This window comes from Ostrinia furnacalis, unplaced genomic scaffold, assembly GCF_004193835.3.
Source record: "Ostrinia furnacalis isolate ACB-3 unplaced genomic scaffold, ASM419383v2 OfSCF7316, whole genome shotgun sequence".
Classification (NCBI taxonomy): domain Eukaryota; kingdom Metazoa; phylum Arthropoda; class Insecta; order Lepidoptera; family Crambidae; genus Ostrinia; species Ostrinia furnacalis.
The window spans coordinates 200813-226879 of NW_021137555.1; the positions used below are offsets into that span (position 1 = coordinate 200813).

Consider the following 26067-nt stretch of genomic DNA (forward strand, 5'->3'; position numbering starts at 1 on the left):
ACACTAAGGCTGAGTTGCTCCACCTAACTTTGACCATAACTATAACGATAACCGGCGTTTTTTTTATGGAGTTTGACAGATTTTTGACGTTTGTCAAAGTTAAAGTAAGATGCATGATACTAGAGACGTTAGTGTTTTGTTTGGTTTTGATTACAAAAGATCCAAGACAAAGATTTCTAGTAGATGAACCTAACTTGACAGTCTGCTGATAAATAATATACATAGCTACGTAGTAAAATGATGTATTAAGAAGGTATATGTCTCACTTCTTCTTATTCAATTTTATTGTATCAGTTTTAACAGACACCATAAATTCGTAGTTAAAAAATGTAGAGACGTATCTTTCATCACGTGACATTAACTTGCTTCATTACCTTTTGTTTTATTTACTGTATTTTGACGTTCTTAAGTGCCACTAGTGGTCTAAATTGAATAAAATATTTTTGATTTCGATTTTGGACATCCTGTGCTTGTTTCTGTGCACAGTAAGCTTTCCGACTAGGATGCCCAATGTTTGCTCAATCTTATTAGAGTTTTTGTTATTATGTTGCCTTACCTTGCTTGCAACAGGTTTTCCAAAACATTTTAAAGTCAGTGTGTCAAAGTTTGTCAAAGCAATCTGAAATCAAGCAATACTATCGTACAATTACATATTTATCCGTTATGGATTATTGGGTGCTCATTTTCCAAATAATTTACCTTCATTCCGTGTCTATGGAAATATTTTACTGAAAAGGCGTCTACCATAGCCAACAATGAGCTTAGTTTATTAACGGTAGGATGTGTTGAATCGCGTCCCCGTCAGTTCAATATTGTAGATTGTAGTTGTTTAAAGCCCCTCGGATATTGTGTCTAAAGCCTGAATATTTATGTCAGTACTTAGGAAGGTTTCGTGGCGTTATATCGCAGCCTAGTTTGAGTCACTGTTTTGGTATTCGGGGAACGCAAAAAGCTTAATGGTTTCCTCTGAAGTCCATTTTAAGATAGGAGGATGTTATTATTACCTATTTGAGAAGGTTTAAGTTCTTTATATTATATAATATGGATGGATCTCTGGACATAATCCAAGATGAATTTGTTACGTTATTATGTTTATGAAGACTTTATGCTAATAGATATCCTATTATTTTGAATAATGTTCTCTAATATTTATTCCACCTTCCCACAAGCAGGATGCACCGAACAGGTAGTAAAAAAACTCATTATTAACATTGGCCTAACGAAAATAGGGTGCGTTCGTCTTTGATCGTTTTGTAATAATAATGTTAAACATAAAGGAAGGGTTTTTATATGGCTGAGAAGTTGCACATGCTAGTCAGACGTATAAAATTTCTCTCCTAGAAAATATGCTTTTTAACTGAAAAAGACTGATATTGTGAAGTTAAACTGGTTTAATTGTCTATTGAGAATAATTCAGATCAACTATGCGTCAAATATATTGATGAAGTCAATGTAACTGTTTTAACCTTATTATTTGTCCATCAAAATGGTTTCAGGTTCAACTTTGCTTTTAAAAGTCATTATAATTATTTCCTAACACGAACTTTATACGCCTAGTTAGAAGACTGCTAACTATTTATACGCATAGGGTTAATATTATAAATAGTACAATTATTTCCACCCCCCATATCGGTCGGCCGCCGGACATGTCGCCTGCTCCATTGTGGCGCTTCCATACATTATATTCTATTATCTACTAGGCGTTGTCAGGGCTGTCTACGACGTCTTCTAACTCGTCTCTACATTTATGTTGTTAAGGCTAACCTACATTTATTTATTGTTGAATTGTATCTTCGGCTTTCGCCTTAGTTTATGAAGACGCTTAACTCAGGATGCGGACTAACGACTCTTTCTATTTTGCAATGGAATTTAAAATTCTGCATTTTCATTTGAAAAATCGACAGGCATTTCAATTAACAATTTCGCCATATTAGATTCATTTCTGCGACATTAACTGTCGACTGCTTTCGCATTAATATTTCGACGCTGTCACAGAGCCAACATTTGAACTTTTAGAAAATACAACTAGTATACCTAATATTTTAGTAAACCAGTGATAGGTAAGAAGATTTATTTTCCTATAACTTTATCGACTGACGATATACCTATATGATGAAGAGGTAGCCCTAAAGACACGATTGTTATAGCAGATCGGAAGACACTGACGTGTTATAGAGCGATATGAATTTACTGACGTATCAAATGTAGCTTATAGTTTCAGTGCAGTGAATATTGAAAGTGAATACTCGTAGTTATATTATTGAGAGAGGGATAATATGGATTATTAAGGGGGAAGCAGAGGGATAGAAACGTTACGTATACATAGACATGAATCCTGAAGTCAAACTTAGAAATATAGAGTTACTCGTAGTTCACTCTGAGACATACCTGCGTGAACTTATTAACTACCCGTGAAATGGCATATGAATTTGAAATGCGTACAACCATCATTGTTTTTTTAAATCACCTTCAGTTTTCCAACTTAATTTTCTCAAAATGCGAGTATGCACCTACTAAACCTTAGGTGAAACTCAAAAGATTCAAACCTGTGTTTGGTCCCAATGTATACTAACATTCTACCAATCAGGATGCTTGAGTTTGAGTAGAGTTTTTAATACGGCCCTTATTCGTTTAATGGAGAAACCATTTACAATAAAGTAGTTCAAACCGCCTCGTAACTACGTCTACGTGATAAACTAAACCGAAGCACGCCGCGTGTCCAGGCAGCGAAGAAAGGTTCTTATATGGGTCAGGGCACAATGGACCCGCGTCACACCTGCCGTCGAACAGGTAGTATTATGACGCCCATTCATAGGGCTCTTAGAGGCAGGACGGTGTCTGACACAAGCAGTAGCGGAGCGGGGTGACGCATTTTATCATGGTATGGATTGATATAATTTTATCATATGTGACGTTGAAGAGGTAGTATTATGACGCCCATTCATAGGGCTCTTAAAGGCGGTGTCTGACTCAAGCAGTAGCGGAGCGGGGTGATGCATTTTATCATGGTATGGATTGATATAATTATATATGTGGCGTCGAACATGTAGTAGTATGTTTAACCCCCATTTACAGGGCTCTTGGAGGCAGGGGATAGTATCTAAAACGAAAGCGGAGAAGAGTTATCTTAGTATGGAATCTTATACCTTATAATACATTTGCTTGGACAGGACCATTATACACTATTTTACTTAGGTACCTACCTACTTGATATTTACGAAAAAGAGAAAAAAATCTCAATTAAAAGATGTGAAAAATCTTATAACGAGTTTATTGTGGTAATATCGTTGGTCGTATCGTGGAGTATCCTTGGGGGTGGCCTTTGTCCAGCAGTGGACGTCTTTCGGCTGAAGCGAAGGAACGAACGATTGTGGTAAGAAAACTTTACGAATGGATGACGCGCGTTAAGACTTCTTTGACAGACTTTTACATAACTTTAGGTGCTTACTATTATGTGATAAAGCCATTTCAAATCCAAATAATGGATTGCATTATCGGCTGCAAAGCCAAATGTACTCTACGACCACAAATCTACGGACAAATCCCTAGATCAGTAGACCAGTGCAATGCACCGACCGAATAACTGTTATCCGCCACACGATAATTTCACTATGTTTATGGGACACGGTATTTTAATGGAATAGCCAATGTTTATGTTTGTTGCGTAGACCTGGAAAATGATAATGGTGGTACTATAATTTTCAAAAATGTCCATTGAAAACATTTTAAACTTATAAAAAAGTCATTTGTGTTGCTTTTTTGAGGTTGTTACCAGCAAGTAATTAATTACATAATTACGTATCATTTGATTTTGTTGGATGTAGACTCTTATAACTTTCTGATATTACTGCTATAGATAAACATTTTTATCTACAATAATTCCAAATGCAGCATTGATTAAAGTGAGTGAAAAAAAAACATATAAAATATTTAGTACCAAATTAAAAATGTATTAGTTAGAACGCAGAAGCGACCTGCCTAACTAAAGAAATTCCTATGGATTGGCAGTACTAATGTGTTCAGAGAGTTTAAATTACCTGACTTAGATGCTATTAGTCACTGAGTAGGTACCAACTGTACCCTATGGTTTAGTTTCAAATATTTGCTACAGTCAGCTAGAAGTAATTTGCAAAGCAGACAATACCTTTTTGGGCAGCATAAAGTGGAATGGTCGGCTAGGGCAAAGTATAACGTTGTAACGCGGAGTGTCCCATCGCTGCATTAGCCTCTGAGCGGTTGATCCAGTCATCCTGAATCGGTAGGGTCTCCAGGAATTCGAATGTTAGCTGATTAAAGAAAATCTTTAAACTCTGGTTTATTTAAACTCAAAATGCCTTCCCTTCGAAGCCAAGATAGCCGCACAGGTGAAGGGTCGGACTGGCTGACTCGTGATTCGGGGAGTCCGCGGGTTCGATCCCCGCCGCCGCTTGACATTGCGGTGGACTCACCCGTTCGTGACACAAGCATTATTATTTAGCTTAGTACGGGGGCTAACGGGACTATTAGTAATTTTTGCAAAAACAAATAACTAATTATCTTTAAAAAAATGAATTAGGTTCAAATTAAAGTCATCTGGCCGGAATTTTGAAACCTGTTGCACGTAGGTATATCTATTTCCAATGAATAAATGTAGGTAACTAACTACGTAACTAGGCAGGTAGAAAAACAGCAAATGTTTCTAAAATAAATTTAAAGAACATACAATTACCGCTTCAAGACAGTACAAATTGCAAACGTTGTATACAATGATCCACTCATCTTGGATTGGTATATTTTACAGAAATTCGTCACTATAAACTAAGTAGTTCATAAAGTATGATTACTTGACTTTATGAACTACTTAGATATAAACACAAATCTTAAACTTCCATTAAATCCAGGCCCTAGCCTTGTCCCAATACCATAAGTCAGCGAGTTAATAAACCGTTATGCTTGAAAGCAGTGAAGCGTGGTCACACTAGTCTGGGTTTTATTTTATGTGCCCCACTCAAATTGGGAATATTGTGCCCTATTTTGGTACAAGTTATAGGCTTATTCTCTTTTGCAAATTGATTAAATAGGCAACACAGGATACAATAATATAAGGTCGACTATTGATATGTTATTTAACGAGACTTATACTTGTTTTCACCATCAATCCCAAAATTTTAAGTGACCCCTTTGAAAACAAAATTCTTGTTATGTGTTACCATAGAGGTCACTTAAAGATTAGGGATTGATGGTGAAAACGGGCATTAGGCTGGGTTGCACCATCTTACTTTAACTGTGACAAACGTCAAAAATCTGTCTAACTCCATACAAAAAATACCGATTATCGTTAAAGTTACCGTTAAAATTTGGTGGTGCAACTCAGCCTTACTGATGTTGCCGATTGTGAATTGCTTACACCATATTATTTCAAACCCTTCTATAGTCTTTTTCAGCTAAGATGATCCGTATGACACTTTAAGGTTATCCATATTACGCATACTACATATGCAGAATATTTTTGAAAAAATATTTGTATTTCATTAGAAATATAATAAAAAAAAAATAACTACTTGTCTTGAAATATATAATAGTAAAATCTGAGTCTATTGATTATATTTTAATTAAATACGATGTAAAAATATTTTTTATTTAATGTACGCAATGTGTGAAACGGAATAGATTTAGTGCTGGGGTATTTGTTGTATAACAAAATCGATTATTTCCGCGGTTCATTAATCGATTGTAGTGATTACTTAGTTATTAAAAACATCTCAAAAATCAACTATATTTTTCGATTGTTGACTTTAATAAACGCATTGAAAATAAATTAATAGTTTTTAATTTAAAGAAATAGAACCAGAACTTTTTAGGAATCGTTTTTTTGAACACGAAATATTTCTCTAAAAGTAGGTTTCACTAACTCTTAGAAAAAAATCGATAGATAAATCGCTATGGTTTAGTTATGTGACATCTCTATAACTTTCAAACTCGAAACGTCATACGAATCATCTTAGGTGAAAAAGACTATAGAAAGCAACTAGCTTGCCAGGTAGTTAGAAAAGCAATTATACAAGAAGAATTGACTGGGTTTGTAGATTATTAATTTTTAGGATGAACTTAAAATGAATATCGACTTCAGGTGTATTTTCATAGGTTTGTTCTTGTCTCACTCGCGTAGCAGAAGAAGCAGTAATCGGGTACAAAGGTCTATTCACCATGTACCCGCTTCTGCTCCTGATTCACCCGGCCAAATCCAGACGTGCGTTTTATACCCGGCGTTTTCCCGGCCCGGGCCGGATTAGCCGGAACAATCGCACGCTTTGTTTGATAATAACGTAGACTACCCCCATTAAGGCTGTGATTGCCGCTAACGACTTTCGACAATTGAACTATTGTCATTGAGCGCTATTTTTGGAGGATCGTAATGAAGGTTTTAAATTATAGTCATCGCTGATAACTCTTCCGTGTATAATTTAAATTGCTTTTAAGGTAAAACATGCGCTTATTTTTATGATACCGACAATAGTACCGTAGAGTTTCAAGCGACTCTTCATTTCTTCTGTTACATTTAACGTAATTTTAGGGAATAAGGTAAAAGGGTGCCAACGGGACCCTATTATTAAACCTCTGGTTAGTGGGCCTTAAATAGTGAGAGTTAGGTATACCATTGGGTACTTTAATTCTATGTCTAAGGCAGTATTAGAGAAGTGTTTAAGCGTCTCATGCGTGTACTAAACTGCCAGTATTTAGTAGGGTACTTAGGTACATCAAGTGCCTATTAGTACAGCCTACTTCCATATTAGGTACACTAACAAGAACTTTTACACAACAGACATAGCGTTGGTAAGTTCAGTCCTAACTACGAATAGTGTTACCACTCAAACTCAAACAAGGACTGAGTTATCTAATAACTACATCACCATTTCACTACATTGTATCACACTAATATTATAAAGGTGAAAGTTTGTGAGTGTGTGTGTATGTTTGTTACTTCTTCACGTCTAAACGGCTGGAGCGATTTTAATAAAATTTGGTATGGAGTAAGCTGACACCCTGGATTAACACATATGCTACGTTTTGCTACAAGTAACACCGCAGGGCACAGCTCAATAAAAAAGATGGGGATAGGTAGAGCTACAGTGTAACCACCTCTTCTGGAAACTAACCACTTCACATCTTTACTTCAAAATGACATGCCTGCTAGGTAGATTGCCTTCATAAATGCACTATACGCCCCTGAACATTAATTTCATGTAAAAGAAAAAGACCAAGAAAAAATATGTATGTAACTTTAAGCAATTATACATCAGAGCCTGCTACATGTAGAGAGGTTCTCAGTGTCGGTACCAACTGCCTTCCTCAAAAAACTAATACTTACTACTGCTTTACCTAGGTATAGGCTCTTAAGGTTTGGCAAAACCAACGCGATCACACGCGATCAGCCGGCGTGCAGCGATGGCGATCAATGCATTTTAGTCTGGTCGCCATTGCTGCACGCCGGCTGAGCGCGTGTGATCGCGTTGGTTTGGCAGCACCTTTAAGAAGTTCCTATAGGTATACCTATACCCACTCGTGTAGTGTCCACGTAGTACTAATTAGTGCTGGAGTGCAGCTTTGAGCTCGCCGCTAGGAGCGCAATCTAATCGCGAACATCTGAAGGCGAGGCCAATTTGTAGTCACACTAAGGCTGGGTTGCACGGCACTATCATACTTTAACTTTGACAAACGTCAAAAATCTGTCAAAATCCATACAAAAACACCGGTTACCGTTATAGTCATCATTAAAGTTAAGTGGTGCAATTCAGCATTTGTTAATAACTTACTACCAGCTTTGTAAGGTGTATTCATGGTGTAACTGACCTTACTCAAGAATTTTCCTGTTGATGCGAAAAATGCCAGTAAATTATTTCAAGGGAAAGAGGCAAAAAGAAAAGCTAATTTATAAATCCTTGATTTCTACTTCGGCTGAATCATCACTTTCCACGAATTCAAAAATATCTTGTGTTACAGAAGAAGTGCTAACGTAAATTACAATGTTACATTATGAAATACACAATACAAGTATTGTATTATTCTCGCTTTCTACGAAGAAACGTAACTCTTCTCTACACTAGTTTACTATTTTGTATTTTTGTATTTTCGTGGCCATAAATAACTTTCATAATATTCTCATATTACACCGTTAGCAAAAATAATTCATAGGGAGCCGTTACATAAAGTAGATGCGCGCGTGTGCGTGACTTTACGCGTCGGTACGCGCCGGTTACCGCGTCGGCGGGACGGGATGTTTCCTTTGCGTTAAGAATGAAATTACAAGTGGCCAGTTTTTTGTCATTTGTTGCTCAACGTAACGTAGCAACAAGGTTATTTAAAAATCGAACGTGCAGAATTCATTTTCATAAGTCAATGAGGTCATTGATCTCGTGTGCAGGTTGCATAAAATTGTGAGGCGTCACAAGATGAAGTGTTTTTTGTCGATAATAGGTATCTGCAGATTTTACTCTTCATTACAGTATAGAGTAGGGTAATATTTAGTAATTAATACTTTTGGATGGCTTTTCTTAGACATTCAATCGACACCAAAACACTAGGCATTATGGCATACGCCCTAAATATGCGATAAGCGTTTTTGCGTTTAAAAAAATCAAATTCAAAAATGTTTTCTTGCCTTTCGCGGTAGTGCCACTACGCGAAAAAGTTGCATGAGATTTTAGAATAATTAGGAAAGGTTTATTATAATGAGCAAGCAAGAACAAAAATTAATTCACGTTTTTTTCGTGAATTTTTTGTACAATTATGCAAAGGCTTACTGTTGAATCTTCAGAATTTCTTGTGTAATTTTTTGCCAATGCTTTCTGTAACTTTTCATCATAAGAACAAAGCAAAGGCAAAATCCTTTACAGCCCAATCTCCACTTTTTAATCTGTGCCCCATTCTAAACTTATTTTATTTCCCCTCGTTTCCAGGCCGCGAAGACGGTCGGGTTCCAGCATCGTGGTGCTCGGCGCGGACGAGGAGAAGCGGCCGCCGCCGGATGACGACAGAGAAATGCTCACGATGCTCTCCTTGTCTTCCGACACCGGTGAGTTCTGATTTTGAATATTTTTACTTTTTTTTGGAACTCTGTCAGGCTGACCGGCCAGAGCATAGGGGGTTAGAGTGACTGAAGCCCGTATCCACAAACATTACCGCGTGGACGCACAGGGTGACAAATAAACCAATCATAGATTTCTATTCAACGCTGTGCGTTCGATTTGCTGCTTCACTTAACCCAGCCTAAGATGAAATACTTAGGTATTAATGTTTCGACTTTTTGTTTATAAAAAGGTGTAACGTAATATTTTTTTGCAATTAGGCTTTCAAAAGCACTGTTGCGCGCAATAATTAAATTGGGTAAAATAGTAAAATTGTAAAGAAACAGAGAAAAACTCCTATATGATTTCGTTCGTTCGTTTCAGCCGAAAGACGTCCACTGCTGGACAAAGGCCTCCCCCCAAGGATTTACCACATATTAAAATTAAATAAAAAAAAATGCATGGCACACAAAGTCACAGTATCAGTATTTCATGAATGCATTAATTGAAATAACAATCGAATGTTGCCCAAACGCGATCATTTGTCATTGAATCGATTTATGTAACGAGCACTCGAATAATTGAGCACTGACACGCTTTAAAAATGAATTCGCAGTAAGGTAATCAGATTCAGTATCGTGGAATCAGTGCACGCACGTCGCAAAAAATTATGACGTGAACGCACGCCAATATCGTCACTGATTGAATTAGCTGAAGAAACAATTGGCTGTGTATTATTATATGTTAATAAGAAGAGATTTTAATTAACTACCGGCTGTTCCAATCTCGTTGAGATGGGAGATAGAACTTAATTTATTAGTTTTTAAGAGTTACCTATAATTAGACCTTAATATTTATGTGCGAACGAAGGCACGTCAGGTTAAATACTACATCAACATAATCAAGATATCACAGCAGGTTTTACTTACCCAAGTCAAGAACTTTTGATAGCGAGTCTCCCAATCATTATAAAAGAAATTAAACTTAATAAAAAAAAGTTTCATTAATTAACCGCTTACTTTTTAATAACAAACGCGCTAATAAAATGTTTTCATTAAACTATACTGTGTCAGTGGTACGTAATATTAATTAACTAACGTAACAATAACATCCCAATCTGACAGCAAAATGATTTTTTGCGTGTCTACATAACTTTGATGACCTTCCAAAGAACAATGAGCCAAAACAGGAAGAGTTAAAAGTATGCTTTTGTTCAACGATTTTGTTTTTATACATCATCGTACACAATTAGATTCATAAGCTTTTTTCTGCAGCGTGTGTAATATTCTATTTATATTTTAATCCTATAAACAATTTGAGTCATAATAAGTAAACTAATTAATGTAAAAGTGCTTTTTAAAAGCTTATTTGCAGAAAATAAATTACTTTTATGACTTTTATCCTTTTCGCAAATATTGGGATGACTTGGACAAATCAAACACCATTCACTGGAGTACGTCAGTGGTCAGAAGCCATTCGATCCATAATTTCTGGATAAGTCCGCCGATACAGCAGCCCTCTACCTTCATTTTAATATCTGCCGGTCAATTGAACTACAGATTGATGGATGAGCCCGAAGATTTATCACGAATCGCTCGACACATTGCAATGCGACTCATGTCACCCGAAATGTGTGTTGATTTGAGCACACATCGATTAATTCGATTTTGATTTAAAAGTATGTAGTTACTACTTACTTATCATATTTTCTGTGTCATGTTTAAGGGTTCTAAAAGTAAATTAAAACTTGAGTTAGGAAATACCGCAATTTATAAGATATTAAGAACTATTAGTCTATTACATATTATGATACTAATATCATCAACGATTAACCCTACATATTTTTATAAAAATAAAACCTAGAGATAAGATATTGGATACATCCTCCAAATATCTACAGAGCCGAATTAAATTCAAAATCTGGTTAAAACTTAAATTAATTTACCTAATTTTAAGATGAATAAATAAAAACATTACCAAGTAATAAATAGGTAGGTATTGTAATAATTTTGCGGGATGTAATGTAGATCTGACATGAAGAGTTAACGGAATTTTCCTGATTTTCCCGCAAATTAATCTTAATTCATTCAACAGGCGGGCGTTAAAATTGTTAAATCTAAAAATATGACGGGGCGATATCGTCGGCCGTCCGGCGTTGTGTTTCACCTAATTGGTTGATAAGCAAGTGGGGCGCGCGGTTACGGACAATTTGCGCGGGTCATTTGCGCTTTGACGGGAATTACTCCACGGTTATTAATTTTCCCGGGGCTAAACATGTAGCCCCTTCCGTAATTGACTTCAAATCCTTACCCAAACGGGATTGCTTTCTCGAACGTTTTATGGACAATCGCTTTATAAGAGGAACATTATGAAACCTTCGATAGTTTGTCTATTAGCTAGTTGTTAACTGGTTCTTTCTCTCTGGTTCCAGGTCCCCACCGCGAGATGGCGGTGGACGTGCCGGACAGTTTCATCGCGAGGAACAAAACACCACCCCGCTACCCACCACCCCGTCCTCCGCAGGTACGCCTCCGGGCCTCCAGGGACGACGAACCGCTCCTCCTGTCCTCCGGAGGATCGGGCACAAGTTTCGGCAGCAAGCAGAGTACCGTCCTTCAGAGCACCATTGATATATCCGGCCCAAGTTCAGACGGCTCGGGCAGCTTCAAGAATAACAGCACCATAGAGTTGTTGTCGCTGCCGCAGAGCTCGGATGGGTCGGGAACGAGTTTCGGGAGCAAGAAGAGTAAGGGATCGTCTGAGACGGCCAAGTGTGGTGACATGATGTCGGAGAGATCGGAGTCGGTGGCGTCAAATGCGACGCACAACTTGAGCGATCACAAGATCCAGCTTCTCATTTCTAATGGGGAGGATTCTTTGCTAGACTGCAGGGAGGGTGTGACGTACTCCGCGAGGACGGACTCGGTGCTGATCCGAGAGGCGGTGTACGCGTCGTACAAGCTGCCTCCTGGCTTCGACACCACGCCGGTGCTCCTCGGCCGGGAGGTCGCCGTGGACGTGCCGGACACCTTCGTTCAAATAGTGAAAACTACCCCCAAATACCCCGGTACCGTGGACAGAAAGAGCGTCGCGTTTCAGGTAATGGGCACTCAAATGCTACGCATGGACTCATTGCATCCGGGCGCATCGTTTGTTGGTCTCTAGGCTTAGAGAACTCCTTAGGGTTGCTTCGTAGGACTTGGTTTTTAACTTGAGGTAATCATGGGCAGCTTCTGACTAACAGGTGAAGGTAAATTTAAGAATTCTTTTAGTCACAGTAATTTAGCTAGACGATTACTGTGTACCTAGGTATATGTTACGCTGAAAAGCTTTCATAGGCAAACTGAAATATACTCGTATTTTGCTAGCTAGATTATTAGTGTGACATTTTAGATAGGTAATTTTAGTTAGTTGTAGGTACATATTTTATTATGATGGATACTATGATTACCTACTAACATGGTTAAGCATTTTGGTACTAACGGGCTGTTAGGTTTTAACTCAATTTTGGGTATTTTTAAGTGATATCATCTATATTTATCATCTATACTTACAACGTACCTACTTAATACTTAAAAAATCATTATTGTAAACACGATTTTGTTGTCAAAAAACATTACTACATTCATTTTATAATGCTACTTATTACTTGATGTTTGATAACGTTAAACATATTATCAATAATATGTTAGCTAACTAATTATCACCTGATAACCTTGTACTACTTAGATAAACTTTTAATTCATCCTAATGTCAATACTTACAACGTACCTACTTAATACTTAAAAAATCATTATTGTAAACACGATTTTGTTGTCAAAAAACATTACTACATTCATTTTATAATGCTACTTATTACTTGATGTTTGATAACGTTAAACATATTATCAATAATATGTTAGCTAACTAATTATCACCTGATAACCTTGTACTACTTAGATAAACTTTTAATTCATCCTAATGTCACTGTGTAGATCCAACGACATAATCATTATTCACTATCATCTAATCATTATGCAATTTCGACATGACATCAATCACTCATCAAAATCATGCTTAATGCACTGAACGCTCTGTCCGCGATTCCAAAAAAAAAAATAGAATATTAAGAAGAAGTTCAACTAATTGGATAAGTTATTTTTCTTCTATTCTTTTTTCGGCAAATACGGAAACTATCTAAAAGTAAACTCCTTACAAACCCCATAAAATCCAGTAATGTGGCTCGCAATATGCAATACCTACGTTTACACTGCGGCACCCATTGAGCTACGCAGATCGCTCGCTTATCATGTCGGATAGCCTACTGAAGAAAGCCACGTAAAGTAGGTAGTGTAAATAGGTATTTACTATTTTTCTTTGACTAACTAAAGTTAAAATTCGTTTTAAATTTTTTTCGAAGTCTTTTTTTCTACTGATTCGTGATCAGAATAAGCTACTTAATCAACTCCCTAAATGTGACGAGGATTGAAATCAACACCCTGTATAATTTTTAAATTTTTTGTCAGATAGGACTCTATCTATCATGATAGCGATTACCGCAAATAAAGCATTTCAGCCTGTTAGCCAATACGGCTTTATTGGTGCTTATATCTTTGCACAGACTTGCCAAAACCGCAGCCATTTATTCTGATTTGTTTCTACTTATGCCCCGGATACATTATTTTCGCGTAACCGGATTATTATTCAGTTATAGTGCGGATAAAGATATTCTTCGTATTATCTTTGTATCCCTTTCTCTTTGGACATGAGTGGGTTTGTCTATTTGGCCGAGCAAGTCGTAAATGTAGTAAATTAAGATACATATTAATACAATATTATTATTTCTAATTTAATTTAATGACAGAAAAATATAAAAGTGTTTGATGAAACTGAAAATTAAAAATCTACACGAGGAATTAAAATACGCTACTTATTGAGTTTGAAATCTTGAAGTTTTAATTAATGTAGGTACATCTACCGGTTGCTTTTCGGTCCTATATTTGTATAAAAACCGTCTGGTTTTCATTGAAATCGTCACTAAAATCTTTTCTTACAGGTTCTTACTATAAGCTTCATTTTCAGCCTTGATCTATATATTTATCTTAAGCGTGCATGATAATTTTATAGTATACATATTTAAAGGATAATACCAGGATAATACCTGTGAAAATACCACGTTTTACTTAAGAAATTGTATTCATGAAATAAGCATTTTTCAGGAACGCAAAAACAACTACCTTGTAAATATGTATTAGGACATTTTTAATGTCAAAGGAACCTTTAATAGGTCAAATAAATAAAACATAATACAAAAATTACTTTCCTAATCATACAGTTATTTTTACATTCCTGAAATTTTAACTGGGGCTTAAATCAATGGGGAATAAAGCATGTTTGAATGTTTAAAGTTATGTAAGGATATTTTACTGTGTTTATTTGTCTAAGTCAGATAATTTAACATAGGAATTTAAGTGATTTACTAAAATACATTATACACTCAACATCAAATAAATCGCAAAGATGGATAGCGATTAATCCCAACTTAACAGTTTTATAGCCATACAAATTGGCTCAAGCGTAACTACCTATTTTTTGAAGAAGTGACTCTAGATCCTTCTAAAGACACATTTTTGGGGTAAAAACCTTTCCTTTAATGAAATTAAGCTTAGAACTAGGCTTTTAAATGGTGCCAATATTGGTAGGAAGTGGGGATGCATAGTACGTTGGAAAGTGCTTGTCGCGGGAGGTGCGATTTATTTGATGTCGAGTGTAGATTATATTGATTGGGTTATGCATCAGACGAGGTTGTAATATTGTATCGCAAAGATGCATCTGTTGCGTATCCTAATCATTATTATACAATGATCTATTATATTATTATATCTGATTTTTATGTAACTTTTTATAACTCACAAGGTTTCATTCTTTTGAAACACAAGAATAACCCAACGATAGTGAATTACGTTTTGTATAGCTGCGCTCAAACTTAAAATATGAATACAGCGCCATCTACCGCAGATGTACGGTACCTCGTTTTAATTATGCAATGCAACTAGAACCTTTGGTGTAACACCAGTGTTTTTTCAGTGTTGCTGAAAAGTTTTCATAATAAAATTATTTATTAGCATTATACCACGTTTAAACTTAAACTTATTGAAAAGTTGTTATTGCCTATCGAGGGGAGTCCAAGTCTTACAAATCGCAATGGTCGTGTGTTTCATGATTTGACTTGTAAGATAAGTTTATAAAATTATTGTTTAGGATTTACCTCTTCAACTGGAAGTCTGTCCAATTTATCTTTTATTCTAAAAGTCACTTATTGTCATTACCTAGAGAAAGATTTTCCATAAACTATCTACCTGCTTGGTGCTTACTAAGGCCACCAAGACTATTTGTTTGAAAAAGGAAGTACCTAAACAATATATGGAAGTTAACCTAGCCAGTAAGATTTGATAATCTTGTAAGAAGATAACACAAAATTATATAACGTTTTGCAATTAAACAATCATTAGTGTCACAAGGAACTTAAAATATTTTTGTTATTTCATAGGCACGATATAGAGTCAATTATGTACAAGCCTCTCCGGTCTCAAACAAATCCAACGCCTCGGTTACATTGTTAGTAAATATCTGAAATAGTCTGGATAAATATCTTTGCCTACAAGATTGTCAAATCCATCTGGCACAATACACTTCACTGACCAACCAAGACTTTTTCAACTTAAGGGTCTAATAAAGGTTTGGTCAAACCGACGCGATCACACGCAATCAGCCAGCGTGCAGCGATGGCGATCTATGAATTTACGTCTGATCGCCATCGCTGCACCCCGGCTGATCGCATTGGTTTGGCTGAACTTTAACTTAGAAAAACTTGCTGTTTTCTAACTTAAACTGCAACCCCAGCAGGTGAATGGCACGGCGAAGATCACGACGCCCGCGCTGCCGCCGCGGGAGGTGCCGCGAGACGCGCCGCCGCGGCCGCCGGCGCACGACAACATCACGAAAGAGCAGATGGACTCTATCAAGAAGTATCAGGTCAGTGGCTTTCTTTATATCATCATCAGTAGGTCTAAGATGCACATCGTATAGAGTTAAGGCATTTTATCGATTTTAGTCGATAATCCCATACATTTCTTGTTAATAATCATCCACCTATCGTGGAAGACCAGCAGGTTTATTTAGAGTTTCAGAGCAAACGACTCGCAAGAACACATAGACTAATATCAAGAAATATTAGTCAGTCAGCCTTCCATCATATTCTGTGCTTCTATACCCTTTACCAATGGTCATTAGTCTCCACTGGACTGCAGAAGTACAGCCTCTCTGATTGTACCCGGGGCAAAGGAAATATGTACCCCCGGACAACACTCTGATCAGTGACATGCGGAGACCAGTCAAAAGTTTCAGTGGCGGTCAAGTAAACTTAGGATATAAATGGCTTAAGCTATGAACAAAGCTAGGGACTGTCTCTTTTCTTCTCAACTCGACTACATTTGAGTGTTTACACATACAGATTACAGACACCATGTTTGGGAGTAGATAAGTGATCGTTATGCCAAATATGGCAGTGACGTTTGACATTAGGATGCCCGTTATTTGGTACCGTTTATTGAAACGACCACATGTTGATCCAACCTCGTCGACCTCTGGACTAGTATAGTGAACTCACTTTTAACACTGGCTTTTTAAAACTTGGATCCCAATGGTTATACTCGTATACCTAAGTAAAAAAATGTAAATAACTAATTACTACCTTAGTACCCAACCATAAACATGAAAAACTCTTTAGCTTAATCAACTTGTGGTGTCACATCAAAATTTCCTTATACCTAAACATTATTTTTTAACTCCTTTCAACGTAATTTGGGGCATTCCGTTAAACCACATATTTGCGTACATTGAACTACATACATTAGAGTTGTTAACTGTTGTCCGTTTGTGTACGTTTGCGCTTTGTTTTGACTTCCTGTGGACATTGTTGGTTACAGTCAACACATCACATTCTTCAAATATGGAATAATTGTGATGACATCATGGTACCACTATTTAGTGATTTTCGTCCTAAATTTTTGTTCGTTTCAACCAAATGATGTCCACAGCTGGACAAAGGCCTCCCTCAAGGATTTCCATAACGATCGGTCCTGCGCTGCTCGCATCTAGAAGGCTTAGTGTGAGTTTACATCAAACGTCGTCACTAGTGAGCGCGTAAAAAAATGACATTAAATGCTCAACATCAAATAAACCGCAACTTCCGCGACGCGAACTTTAACGATTTTCTTCTGACACAATCATGGTGCCCCAACAATATTGGTGTTATTTGAAAGCCCAATAAATATCCTTAAAGAAAAACACATTTAATTTCTTAATAAATGATTAAAATATACCATAAATGTGACTTAAAAAAATACCTCACTTTGGGCCCACCTATGGGATCAATTAGACCATTTTTTATGGTTATAAAACCAAATAATGATTTCACGTGTTCTCTTTAACAGATGGATAGCAATTAAACCCAACTTATTAACAGTTTTATAGCCATAAAAGTTGGCTCTAGCGTGACTATCTATTTTTTGAAGAAGTGACTCTGGATCCTTCTAAAGACACATTTGTGGGGTAAAAACCTTTCCTTTAATGAAATGAAGGTTAGAACTAGGCTTTTAAATGGTACCAATATTGGTGGGAAGTGGGAATGCATACGTTTGAAAATTCTTGTCGCGGGAGGTGCGATTTATTTGATGTCGAGTGTATGACGGATTGTACAGCGCCCCTAGCGGAAACTTGCAAGAACTAAAATTTTCATATATCTTTTTTAACGCGCTCACTTGTGAGGAAATTTGATGTAAACTCACACTAAACCCTCAGGTTCTTCTCGTGTCCTAAATTCCTACGTCCTAAATGTAATTAAACTAATGTTAGTTCACCCACAGAATAATAATAAGTACTACGGTTCACCTAATAAGGTCTACCCCATACTTAAATATAAATATATAAATTAATATAAATATCTTTCGACAATTTCACACAGCGCTATCTAGCCCCAATGTAAGCAATTAATATGCTTGTGTTATGGGTGCTAGTTTAACGGATATACTACATATTATATACTTTTTAAATACATACATATTACACATAGTAACACCCAGACCCTTGATACTTGCTAGCATACCTATTAAAAATGATTTTTTTATGCGATTTATCTGAATATTTGTATTTGTTGTTAGCTCGTAATTAATTTACTAACACTGTGTTGATGCTGACATGAACTCAAAATTAAACTGTTCAGCTTAGTTCAAGGATGCCAAGTCGCCCGCGTAAAGTTTAAACCCTTTAATTTAATCAAGGGTTGTGGCTTCGAATCCCACTGGAGTCAAATGCTTGAGCAAGAACATTCATACCCAGAGTTATGGATTTATACCTCTTCTCTGACAATATTAAGTTGCGTGTATCTATAATTTGAGTTAGGTACGTACGTTACAAACGTTAATAATATTTATCCATTGACTTAAATAGTTTTACCATTCGGGTATGGTTACTATAGGTTGAATCCTATGGATGTCCATTGCCCATGGGGGATTGTAAAGTATGACATTGATATTAGATTTAATCTGATTTCTTAATCATTAAAAATTATTCCATCCTAGAAAGCATCTCACTAAAATATCAGGTGCGATTGCGGTATTTGTCAAATACCTGCCTTGTTCTGCATAAAAAAGGAATTAAAAATGTTTCATTATTCCCAAATTACAGTTTTTAAATCTGTGACAGAAAAAAAATCTATTTATGTTTCGTCGAAACCTTTTTCGTTTTGGTTTAAAAATAAAACGCTTTTAGGACGCACCACCGTGATCCGTTTAATGTGCCCCTGCGGCAATTTGATAAACGTTTTACCGAGCTGGTTTATCTGGTTCCTGCCGATGTTTCATTATATCCATACTAATATTATAATTAATATTATAAATACGATACTATAGCTGCCGTTTTCACCCTTACTAGTATATCTTAAAACCAATTTTCGTAAGACAACATATCCTATATTTTCAAAATAAATCGCTAAAGGGGTTAAAGTTTGTGTAACGAAGCCAATATTTATCATATTATAAGTAATATGAAAACTATTTTAATGATTTAGCAATAAATAAAGTGTATTTTATCGAAGGACGAGTTTTTGTACCAGCTCGAACAAAATCTAAAAATAACTTAGTACTAGCTATTTTTTAAAACAAACACGCTTTTATTTCTCCATTTTCTAGAAAATGTAAACGAAATATCTATTGTACTGTCTCTTGTTTTGTAACACAAAAAAGCGAAAAAAGTAATACTTATCTAAAAGCTTGTTTATACTCGCGAATTTTAACAACAGTTTTATTTTTGAAAAAACATCTCCGAGAGTTCATATTGGTGCCTTTCTGTTTAATCATATCCAATAATATGTTTAGTTCAATACCTACATCATAATTAAATTATTCGCTACTTTCACATGGGTACCTCAATTTATGAGTCTTATGTTTACACCTATTTAATTAAAATCTGAAGGTTAGTGAACTATTTTTAGTGCTTAAAAGTAAGTAATATTTTGTAAACTAGAACGTAGTACGCTTTAAACCGAAACTCCGTCTACTAGAGGTTAAATTGCGGGAAAACTAATAACAAGTTTGTGGCAAGTTCTCATGGCTGAAATAATAGTTCAGCTAGTTAGCGGCATCTTCGACGAAAATGTTGAATTTTCAAGCGTTTAAGAGTCCTACGTAAACAGTTTAAATTGAAATTAAACTTGCATTTTGAAAGTTTAAATTGATTTTGGGAATGTAGTTCATAAATACCTATGTTTAGCATAATTGCAACGGGGCGTCTTAGCTAGCTCAGTCTGACACCCCGCTGTTTAGTACTAAGTCCCAGTTCGCCTTCTGCGATGAGGGATGTGTACCTATCCAGGATGCCTACAGGGATATTTGACCAAGGAAACGCACAATCAATAACACAATGGCACTTTATAATCTAGGTTCCACAATGGTTTACTTATTCTAGTTTCACTGACTCTAAATCGCTATCGTTTAATAATGAGCAAGTTTACAAGCACTTTACAAGTTATATCACAATTTACTAATTACAACAAGAGGAATAACGACGCGCCCGGTTCGCGTCCCGTTAGCTAGCTTTCGTATCCGCGAGAGGGGCGGCGCCCTGTGCGAGGTTTATCGAGTGTTAGTCTGGATACTTATAACTAGGGGGGTAGGATGTGGTCCGATTAGCTCGAGCCAGAGACCGAAGCCTCAATAGTGAGCGCGACCACTGGGGAAAGGCGTTGGACCTACGGGGCGAGGGGGTGTGAAGTTCAGGAAGGGTGGCAGCAGGATTGCTACCGCAGGTTCGGGATGAGTATCTCATGCACTACTCGGTAAGGACGAGAACCGGTTGGCTATCAACGATAGAACGTCTCGACACGACGCTTTATGGCAAGCCGCGGATTAATGACGAGGTATCGGATCAAGCCAAAGTCGAACAGTTAGGGTTAGTAGGGAACAAATGTGGATAGCTATTCGCTAGGGACTCCTTGCAATGCAGCCGAGGGAATGATAGACGCGCGCGCGAACGTCTGGCTGTTACAATGGCTCCCGAGCGAATGCTAGGCGCCCGCGGTCGCCGCCGTCTCATATATTAGCTCGGTCCGTGCGGCGTGCGGCCGCGCAGCCGTAGGGTTGTCAAAATCTCTGCGCTGGGTGCTAGGGCTGTCGATGCGTCGCGGGGCGCGTCACATAATAATAATGAATGTCAACATTAATCCATTACATTACGTCATAATCAGCAATTAATTGCCTATGCCTAATTATTCAACAAAATACAAAGTATTAGAATACAGTAATAAAAATACAAGAATAAACTAACTAAGACCATTGCTCAATTTATCTACTAGCTTAAATAATTTACAAGTAACAATGTACAATTTAACATAAGCTGGCATTTAGCGTCGTGGTGATGTTCAATAAAAAATATTGTTTATTTGTGTCACATCGGACCCTTAAACCGTATCGTTTCGAATGGGTTCGACTGATGTTCACGTTAATGAATGAAACAAAGGAACACGATACGCATTAACATTTCCCCGGACGAATATTCGCATGTACGCCGAATTTCGGCAATATCGGTTTCTGTTGAATGCATACATCGATGCACACGTTACGTAATACTCTTATTTTTTTATCTCCGAGCAAAAACCTTCAACCATATTTTTAACCGACTTCAAAAAAGGAGGAGGTTCTATGTTCGATTGTATGTATGTTTTTTTGTACTATACAATTCTGAATTTTCGGGTATCTGTAATCCAGTATTCTTTTGATGAATTTTGTGATTTTCAATTAGTAATTCATTATGTTTTGTTATTTTTTTGGGTCAGTTATTTGTAGGGCTTTTTTCATATTCGTCCGTTTTCAGCCAACTGCTGGACAAAGGCACAAAATAAGAAATAAGACAAAGGTCTCCTTTTTCAGGAGTACTTACACAATATCAATTTTAATTGCCTTTTATTATAATGATTAATGATATTACAGATAAGTAACGACATTAACATAATGGTTCCTGTAGGGATTTTAGTATTCCTCTATTTTGCGTTATTAAATAAAGCAAGCTTTGTAGGATATTTTATAGCGTGTAATTGAATAAGACAGTAAGTGTGTCTTGGCTCTGATCCCCTGTGCGTGACATAAATAAATTGTAATCCAATTTGAATATGTATTTGCGCCAATGTTTGTTTTACTGCTTTGAAACATACTTTACTTAATAAACACACTTGTTTCGACAAGATTTAAACGGTATAAAGCTAACTGTCAAAGTACTAGTAAATAGTTGGCATCGTCCACTATTAGATTCAAGAGAAATTCCTCACAACAGGATACCGTTGAAGATTGAGTACCTTGGCAAGTAATTTTCAAGTCTTCCTTCCTTCTATTTGGGTTATAATATTGTAAATTCAACATAGTCACTAAGCACAATATAAACCTACCACTTATATTCGGCTACCTATCCGTTGTATTTCTTTTTAAGTCTGGATACATTTTGTGGTGCAATATAAAGCACTTATCTATCTTACTTCTGACCCTTCTGTTATATGTATAAATAGTTTTGTTGTAAAGTAGGGAATAGGGATATGCTATGAATCATAGCCTATGATCCTAATTTGGTCTATCCTCAAGCTCTACAAATCTTAACCCTTTGGCCTTAAAGCCTTAATTCGGCCATATTAAGGCTGAGTTGCACCACCTAACTTTGACCGTAACTATAACGATAACATGAGTTTTTTTGTATCTGTTGGTATATCCTATGACCCTATTTCGGTCTATCTTCAACCTCTACCAATCTTAACACCTTGGCCTGAAAACCTTAATCGGCCATATTAAGACATCCCGTTGAGAAAATCACGAATTCCTTCTACAGACCTGAAGCTTGGCTTTCTATCCGTTTTAAATATTAAAGACCCGTGGCCCAAGGCTTAAGTAGGGCCTGTAATTAGCGGCTAAGTCAATCCCGCCGCAATCGAGTTGTGACTGTTAATTGACAATCTGCTGGCAACAAGAGCAAAATTTAATTTGCTCCCTCCCCCATTACGTAATCGCCCGTAAGTCATTTGCGTCAAAATCGGATGATGGAATAGGGTTTGAAAATATATGACATCCCCAGTAGGATGCGTTGGGATTTGATGTGTGACCAAGTTGATTCCAAAAATTGTTTGGATTCCGGAATGTGTGAATATTGAAGAATGAAGAATCGCACGTTATATTACCATCCCCTGAATTTAATCTATACTAATACTATCAATGCGAAAGTAACTCTGTCTGTCTTGCTTTCACGCCTAAACCACTAAACCGATTTTGATGAAATTTGGCATAGAGATAGTTTGAGTCCCGGGAAAGGACATAGGATAGTTTTTAAAACAGGGACGAGCGCGATAAAGTTTTTCTGTGACTGACAAAATTCCACGCGGGCGAAGCCGCGGGCGGAAAGCTAGTACTCAATAATTTCGTGCAAATAATAATGCACAAGATGTGGAATGGAAATTACTATGCTAAATACAATTATGGAGCCTAGCATTAGCATAGCATTTTAGGAGAGGGGAAGATTTTTCAAAACATCTTATAAGTAAATCATTTAATTGGAACATGTTGCGTTCTAAAACTATAATACACTATTCAAAACGACCCACATTCGTACCTCCACTAAAATAGTGGCATAACTCAAACATCTGCTGACTGAAACGACGATATAAATTATTATTTGGATCATATCTATCAAACGCATAATAGTGATTCGATTTGCAGTAAATATGATAGCTTTGGTGCACTGACATGCTAATAACGGTGCACTAATATGGAAGATTTATATTGCTTTGCTACGAATTCTCAACGAGGGCTGCTGTATTTCAGGACTACTCGCTAGTGCAATACTAGCGAGTAGAAATAGTCAAATTAATGGTGAGTGTAGATAATAGTTATAGAGAATGCGTCATTACAGATTTACACAGTACAGTCTTGCCTGCTTGTATAACTTTCTTTCAAATAAAAACTATTCTATTCTATGTATATACAACTTTATTCTTTACCAAATAAACTATTGGTAAATCTGCTCTCTCACTTCATAAAATTGGTAATAGAAAACACAGAAATATGAGTATGTTGGTACAACCACTTTTTCATGGGTTTTCGGGGCACGATTCTTCTTTAATATTATAATTTTGTTATGTAATTGAATATATTTTTACGCAGAGTAATTTTTCACATGAAAAATGTTTTGTTTTATGGTTTTCATTATAGCGATGAGTTCTGGGAAATAATTTTATGCTTTTAAATATCTGAAAAAGGGTACCCACAAGTGAAATAGATATTGCATGTCGATCAAAGTGAGCGCGAAACAAAAAAGCTTATATTTAGGTAGGTAGGTATCCGATATTTTGTATCCAGGTTATGGGAAATTTCATTTTGCCCAATGTTTTGTAGAATAGAATATTAATTTGAGGTCTTTAAGTAAATATAGAGAAAGATAACATTCACGTAATGGGTTGCACCGTGCACTACGTGCCGCCCTCAGGCATACTAATATTAGTTAGGTAGGTGCACTTACCTAAATATTACTCTCAACTATTCATATTGCTCCTTTATACTTCATTATTTTGAACGTTTGTGCTCTTTCACTTATCTGATTTGATAACACTCGATTGTAAAATTTCACTCAACCCCGAGTGAATTCCATTGTTAAAAGCATTAAATTCAATGGAGCCGCAAGTGCCGAGTGTTCGCGATCAAACCTTCTGGTAACATGTGAACAGTTACCTACATTGCTCGTTTTCAAATAAAATTCCAGGCCGTGAGCCGTATTCCATGGTGGATGCGGTATTTTGGAAAAAAAATAGACGCTGAAATATAGCCCCATTTTTGAATTTTATTGCTTTGGAGTGGATTTTGTGGTTTTTCGTATTTATGCAGCGAGCATTTTATGAAGCAGTTTAGATGATGGGTGCAACTTTTGTCCCATATTGTACTTGTTTTTTGTTTTATTTTACAACCTCTTTTTTTATAATGGTAGCTATTCCACTTTAAAAAAAAGGTGGAACATAAATATTTGTAGCGCACAATCTCGTTTTCAAACGCAATGCGTGCTTAGTCGTTGAGCAGACCTCTTCGTACTCCGTGTTGTTATGCTAGGGCCGGTTCGCCGACTGGCAGTCAGGCAGTGTGCCGACCACCTCTCTCGCGGGTGCACGCGGTCGCGCGGGAAAACTGTGACATTCTCAATTTGAATCTGAGTCAGTGCCGTGTTCCCAATTTGAAATTGTTTTCTTTTGTAACGAATAGCTTGGTTTGACAACTTGAAAGAGTTTCGAATTGTTTTGTTGCCAGTCCCATGTATGGCGGATTTTTGTGTCTTGTTTTCTAACATTCATATTTTTGGTTTGGTTTGAACGTAAAAGTTTTGGAAATTACAGAAAAACAGTGAAATATCCCAAAAATGACGGTTTCATAATTTTAAAACGAGTGCTCGTGTGGAATGTAAAATAACCTTGGTGTTAACATTATTTTGTTCGATGAAATTCAACAAATAACTGAATATATTGTGGAGTCGTTGAAAATTAGCCTTGTCCGAATCCATTGTTTGGTTAATTACTCATCGTATGACAAATATACAGTGTCAATGTGTACACTCGACATTGGCGATATTAATACTCTGTGTAGATACCTACTTGTTAGAAGATTTGTGTTTTGATTGTCTGCATTCAAAGTATGGTAAACTTTACGTCGATATTTATGTTGATGACCTTACACTATGTAGGTTAGGTAGGCACTATACCATGTTGAGTAGGTAAATATTTGCAAGTCTTTAATGAAGAATATTTGTGTGCAACTAATGTAGAGATTTTTGAGAAACATTAGCCGTATGAATTGTATGGCACTTAAAATGCAGAATTGAGATCTTTTAAGAAACAGATCTATCATTTTTGATCCCATTGTAATTTATTTTAATTTCTGTAATTTTTTCCGAAACTCTGTAAATGTAGTTCAAAATATACAGGGTGTTGATTTCAATACCCGCCATATTTAGGGAGTTGATTAAGTAGCTTATTCTGATCACGAATCAGCAAAAAAACTGACTTCAAAATTTTTTAAAATTATTTTTTAAATATCTACGATTTCCATAATCGACCACTACAGTGCAGAATAGTCCCCCAACGAAAACGGCGCGCGGCGCTCACCCGGTGACCCGGGCAAGCGCTGCGCCCCCCGTCCCGCGCCCCACTACCCGCGCTCGCCCATGAGTCAGTCAACTATCGGCCACAATCAGCTGTGAGTTCAACGACGACTACTGGACAGAGCTTAATCCAAATCTACCCTAAAAATGTAATGACTAAATTAGTTACTTACACCTTATCATGTTACGAGTTTATTTTTTGTTCTAAAAACTAATTAATTAAGTAACGTAAACATGGTTTACTGTTACGGGAAGGCACGTGGAAACGCATCTGAAGTCGCATCGGTAAGTACCTAGCTCTAAACTTAAAGGA

At 36.6% G+C, this 26067-nt stretch overlaps 1 protein-coding gene across 4 annotated transcripts in view; it reads left to right on the forward strand.

Moving 5' to 3' along the window:
* sdt (MAGUK p55 family member stardust) overlaps positions 1–26067 on the forward strand; it is a 135020-nt gene that overhangs the window by 53439 nt on the left and 55514 nt on the right. For 3 of the 4 annotated variants that reach the window (XM_028319709.1, XM_028319710.1, XM_028319712.1), the window contains 3 exons: positions 8937–9052; positions 11476–12143; positions 15927–16058. In XM_028319709.1, the coding sequence (XP_028175510.1) occupies positions 8937–9052; positions 11476–12143; positions 15927–16058 (916 nt within the window). The remainder of the gene's footprint in view (positions 1–8936; positions 9053–11475; positions 12144–15926; positions 16059–26067) is intronic. The other variant, XM_028319711.1, reaches the window with a different exon arrangement.